Source organism: Pteropus vampyrus, unplaced genomic scaffold (assembly GCF_000151845.1).
Source record: "Pteropus vampyrus isolate Shadow unplaced genomic scaffold, Pvam_2.0 Scaffold23, whole genome shotgun sequence".
NCBI lineage: Eukaryota > Metazoa > Chordata > Mammalia > Chiroptera > Pteropodidae > Pteropus > Pteropus vampyrus.
In genome coordinates, this window is record NW_011888804.1 from 77,958 (window position 1) to 84,005 (window position 6,048).

The 6,048-nt window shown below is 41.5% G+C and overlaps 1 protein-coding gene and 1 pseudogene across 1 annotated transcript in view; one reads left to right on the forward strand and one right to left on the reverse strand.

Moving 5' to 3' along the window:
• The window catches only part of LOC111736945 (V-type proton ATPase 116 kDa subunit a-like), a 9,833-nt gene extending 4,961 nt beyond the window's left edge, over nucleotides 1-4,872 (reverse strand). Inside the window, exons 1-4 of the mRNA XM_023528168.1 lie at nucleotides 4,765-4,872; nucleotides 2,602-2,699; nucleotides 976-1,113; nucleotides 194-282 (exon numbers count right to left, since the gene is read on the reverse strand). Of these exons, the coding sequence (XP_023383936.1) occupies nucleotides 194-282; nucleotides 976-1,113; nucleotides 2,602-2,607 (233 nt within the window). The 5' untranslated portion in view covers nucleotides 2,608-2,699; nucleotides 4,765-4,872. The remainder of the gene's footprint in view (nucleotides 1-193; nucleotides 283-975; nucleotides 1,114-2,601; nucleotides 2,700-4,764) is intronic.
• On the forward strand, nucleotides 4,259-4,376 carry LOC111737129 (annotated as a pseudogene).
• Nucleotides 4,873-6,048: the final 1,176 nt, after the last annotated feature.

Here is a 6,048-nt window from a genome sequence, read left to right on the forward strand (position 1 = left end):
AGCCGTCCTATTTAGCTAAAAAGTCAACACAGCTCAGTAATTCAACTCAGCGAATACAGGAGCGTACAGTGTTTTCTTAAACAAATATTCACTTCCTTTCATTCACTCACAGGCGCACAAATGGTGCCCATTCACCCATGGTACAGTCAGTCTTCCTCTGACGAGACACCCCCGTTACTGTCTTGTCACCTACCCCAGCTTCGCTCCCAGCCGCTGCATACAGCTGTAGTCCAACAAAGAATCAGTGTCTAAGGAAGGGAATTCTTCGTAAGTGGGTTCAAACTACAAAGAGATATGAAAAGTGACACTTTACTTCTCACGTCACGTTTCCAGACAAGGTTAGGGCATCCTAAGTGACTGCTCAGATGTGTGTGCCAAGGCCCCAAGGTAACTCAGACATGTAACTCGGCTCTGATTCATAAAAAAGGTAACTTCCGCATGCTTACGTGTAAGCTGCTTGAAGACATTTACATGTAAGTATGGCTAAAACTTATGTCATCGCCTTAATCCAAGATAAAGTAATCGTTTGAAGTGACACTGAGTTCAGAAGGAATGTCCTTCTCTCTGGTACTCGGCTGAGGACAGAGTATTACGAGTAGACTGTTCTTTACTGACTGAGAGGGTATTTTTAACCTCCTTTACTCTTAACATTTAGAGGAAAAAAAAAAAACCCTAAATTTTAGAGTTCAACTTCCTCTGTTCAATTTTTTCTCATGATCATAAAAATTTTTTTAACTGCAAATTATAGCACGGTACAAACAGGAGATACTGTTCTTGCTGAAACCAACCAACACACAAAAAAAAAGGCTTAAAGCTTTTCAGAATGTCATAGAATCCAACGGAAAAATAAAGCTAAGATGGAAACGCAGCCCTTGGAAACAGCAGCGCATCGCTAGGAATTGATCACGGAACCTGGGACCGTACGGGAACCAGACTTAGAGAAGAAACGCACTTCCTCGCATGCGTCGTCAGTACCTCCACGGTCCTTCTGACGAACTTCTTTGTCACTCTCAGCATGTGCGTATACTCGATCAGTTCAAGCAAGTTTTTCCTCAGCTTCTCCTTGTTCTTAGTGACTTCTCTCAGCTCAACCTCGAGCTTCTGCAGCTGCTCCTGAAAGAACACAGCAGTCACTTAGGACTCCGGGTTAGTTCCGACGGCAGTTCGGACAATATTTTTTTTACGGGACACCAAAACCAGCGGAGGTCTTAAAAAGCCAGAATTCGTGACAGTTTGACAGAGGTATGAAAACACGCAAAGATTTTAAAAGTCCATCATTCATTGTTCCCTATTAACTCAGCTACTTCCTACGGAGCTCAGGCCACAGATGACAGAAAGGGTCCGGCGTGCCATGGTGACTCTAAGCACGCTGAGGAGGCACCTGGCCCTAACCTCGGTTCCTACGTCACCTTCGGCTTCTTGTCAGCTGCTTACCTGTCATCACACATCCGTCTTCCTCCCTCAAGTCTACGCTTCCTTTTATTTGCAACACAGAAAAATTATTTAGCTAATCTTTTCTAAACACAAGTTTTCCTTGAATGTCCGGCTTAAGAGTTTGTACTCAGTTGTATTTACACAATTAACTGAGCACAAAATTTCTTGAGAAGAAACCTTAATCATCAATTATATATGAAGCACCCTTAACACTATTTAAGAATTAAAACCACAGAAGCAGAAATCTGAAGAAATGACTGGCGCAATGAAAACTTGTATTCAAACAGATCCTTTGACATATACATTCATTACTGTGCTCTGCCTTATCAAAACTGCAAACAGTCAGTAAGCACCACATTTCCAACTCCATCCTAAGTACCAGCAAGCAAGCCAAACCAGATGACTGCTTCCTACTCCTCTGACCGTACGATTCTCGCTGGAGTCCACTCATGTGCCTAGTGTTAAGTGACTTCCTCCCAGGTAAACAAAGAGGGCGCCAGCGGTGGAGTGGTCCCAGGCACATGGTCACAGCTGTTTTCGAGGAGCTGTAAGGAGCTCTCGTCTATTTCCCAGTGTGATAAACATCAGATAAGGTTAGACAGAAACCTCAGTGGATAATTCGTGGTGGAGCGTGGGGGTGGCTGCGAGAACAAGACAAGCCAGTGTACACACAGGGGGGACGCTGTATCCCCAACACCTGAGACACACTGAACCCGGGGAGAAGGAATTCTGTCCCCTGAAACCACTTTCATGGGAGCTTCTGAAAAACGAGGGGGAAGGGTCGGTGAATGGCACGAGCGTGAGGGCGCAGGGCTGCAGCCCTGACGGCCGGCAGCAGGGGAGGCAGGCTGAGGCCTGGCTCGGCCCGGAACCACCTTTCGGAAACATTCCATAACTGAGGACTGGGGCCCGCGAGCTCATTCTCGTTCGCCTCTGTTAGACACCGCCCGGAAAGGGGGAAACACATCTTACATTTTAAAAGAAAACCGAATGACAGGTAAAATGTCTCAGCGATAACCTATGGCTAAGGGTAAACCACAACATGGCTCTTTAATTTTCACTCCACGGTTTTAGGAAGAAAGGCAGAAAAGCGCTAGACGACATCAAGAAAGTAAAGAAGCAGTGTCTGAGACCGGCAGCCCGGAGCAGCTTCTTCAGACACGTTACCTGCATTTCCAGCACCTGTTTAAGCGGCGGCGCAGGGGGACTGGCCTCTCCCTCAGGAAGGGGAATATCTGCTTTATTAATTTCTTGCACCAAATACGCTACGGAAACAAAAGTTAAACACATCAGACGCGAAAACTTACTATGAGACATTTCAGGCAGAACATGTCACATCCCAACCCTCCCTAGGTCATCTGAAAATCTGTCTAAACCCAAGAAAATCTCGCTTGTTCCAACGACATACAGGTCGCCCGCTGTAAAGCAGCACGCGGCATCAAAGTAAACAATAACCTGGATAAACACATTTCTTCATTTCTAAAATTCCAGTTAAAGAACTGTGCAGTCACAGCTGTCTCTGCACCTGCAGATGAAGCAGAGGGCTAAGGGCGCACCTGGAAGTGCAGGAATACCCCCAAAACAGACCTGTCTTCATCCCCACCAGACAGCACAAGGGACTGCCCTGCAGACCCCATAGGAGGAAATAAGTATCCGTATCAAGAAAGCCACAATCTTTCAGCCCAAGGAGCCCCCAGCCACCCAGGGCAGGAAGCCAGGCTCTCCTGAGCGCCCCCTGCTGGCCATGACATCTGACCCCACAACCTGCACTGCTTCCTGACGGGGTGAAAACTAGATTCCCCAAACTGACAGTGAACCAAACTAACAGTGAAGCCAAAATGGATTTCTTTAGTTTATATTTTCAATTCCATGAAGTGTCCTTTTCCTTAGGATAAAAGTCATAATACCTGGTCAAGTCCTTACTAGATATAATATTTTGGAGAAATGTTACTATTTGTTTTATTAAAAAGAAAGAAAGAAAAAAGGGAGACAGCAAAGGACTCACTGGGCGCTTTAACTGTTTTCTGGAGATGGGCGCAAATCGTTTGAACTTATTTACACCGAAATTTACTGGAGAGTTCTTTTTTTTTTAAACCTGCCTCTTTTTGAAACAGTTTATGCTACAGGAGTCCTAGACAAGTCTAATGTGTTATCGCTCTCACCCTGTCTTTAAAAACCTCATTCCAAACGTACGACCTGTCCGATGACTCACATGTATTCCAAAAACAGGGATATGACGTCACTCAACCGTACACAACGCACACATACAACCAGGACCGCGAACAAGACGAAAAGGAATCGATTTCAGGTGACTAAAAGTTTTTTTTCTATCTTAAAAATCTCCAATTAAAAAATATAAAATCCACAATAATTATTAGCTATTAGAAATTATTCTAAAAGTCACGTTCTCCCCACCAAGTCTCTCATTTGCATGTTTTTCTGTCCATCCTTCTAAAAACAAATTTTGTGCTTTAGTCAATTGTCTGAGATCATTTTAACCTCTATTGCAGTCAAAACTTCAAGGCTTGAATTAATAATGCCTAAATTGGGCTGAGATGTTAAAGATTTTACAAATAAATGAAGCCGCCTTGAGCTCCTGGTTAACAGCCAGAGAACACTGATGTAACACCTTTGCAAAGGGAAACGCTGAAAATAAGGAAATTATCGACCAACCAATCTGCCACTTCCTACGGCCTTCGTTCACTGGTATAATTTTAAGTCATATGTTTCTAAGTTATACTATACTACAAGGGATTGGTTAAATAAATTATGGCACGTTAATACAATGAAATGTTATGCAGCCATTAAAAATAATGCTGGGTATATCTACGGCCATGCCAACCTGAGCAAACCCGATCCCGTCTGATCTCGGAACTAAGCAGGGTCGGGCCTGGTTAGTACGTGGATGGGAGACCACCTAGGAATATCAGGTGCTGTAGGTATAAAAAAATTTAAAAACTAAGGGATTGTAAGATGACAAGGTCGTTGCAATCTGTGAGGCCAACCAAGGGTTGCCTCACCAAATAAATAAACAAACAAATAAATAAATAAATAAAAATAATGCTCGGTCAATCTGTTTACTAACATGAAAAGATGTTACAATGAGTACCTACTATTAAGTGACAAAACAAAGCTGATAACAAAACAACCTGACCATTATATATGTAAATCCTTACTTTTATAGATGAATAATAAAAAGTATGGAAAAATAATATGAACCTAAGTAACAGTGCTTACCTCTGAATACTGAGAATACAGGCGATTTCTTTTCCCTTTCTATCGATCTATATTTTCTAAAAATAATTATTTCGGTTATTAAAACAAACTCACCCAATATTCGCTCTAGCTCTTCACACCTCTTCACCTCACCGACAAATTTTCTTTGGAAAGAACTTACATTCTGGTTGAGCTGAGAAAAGAATGAAAAAGTGGCTTTGAACGTTCTAAAATTTAAAAATAGGCTTGATTTTATAAATAAAATATTATTGGCAAGGGTTTGTGGAAAAGCACACCCTCGCGCACTACTAAATGAGAGTATAAACACGCAACTTTTCTCGAAAGCAATTTGGCGACTGTTATCGAAAATGCCTGAAAAATCTCTTTTGGCCCAGAAATAGCTCATAAGGAAATTTAACCTAAGAAAAAAGCTATGGATATGGACAAAAATTTATCTAGACGAACATCAAACTCAGGGATAGAGAAAAAGAGATTAACAACAGAAAATCAGATAAGGGACTTAAAGTCTATACCCACACCGTGGATTAACACCCAGCAACAAGCAGGAACAAGCTACCGGCGCACTCGACGTCATGGAGCACTTCCTCAGAAGCGTGACACGAGAGACGGAAGACATGCGAAAGGGTACAAACTGTGTGACTCCATCTCTACGAAGTGCCCAGAAAGAGCAAACCTCACGGCAGAAAGTGGATGAGTGACAGGCTGGGGGTAGGAGCGGGAATCAACTGCAAATGAAAATGGGGATCTTACCGGGGTGATGTGATGCATAACACTTGAAATGGGTGAATTTTATGATACGCAGTAATAAAGCTCTATAAAAATGATGGTTCAGCCACATAACTTACTATGCACTTATTAAAAAATTATGTTTTAAGTGATCGAGGTATTGGATTTAGTAAGGAATTATTATTAAAAATTTTAGGTATGATAATGGTATTGTCGTTACGGTTTTTTAAGTGTTCTTACCTTTTAGAGACACTTACTGAAATATTTATAAATGAAATTAGATAGCTGGGATTTGCTTCAAAATGATCTTGTCTTGGGGGGCGAGGGGAGGTAGGATGGAGTGAGTGACCAGAATTTATATTATGGGCCCATGAGCTTTCACTGTTCCCATCTCTTCCCTCTACTTAAGATAAAGCTTGATGCAATAAAAAAATACTGTAAAAGAATATTTAATAAAATCAATCAATTATTCATGATTTATCTATAAAAAAGGTTACCCATATTTTTTGGTGTAGTTCCAATTATATAAAAACACACATATATATTACATTTAAAAATATTATTAGAAAAGTGATGTTTGACCAATACTAACCAAAAAGTTAAAGTGTTTATTTCTAGGTATTGGGATCATGGAAGTTATTCTTATATTTT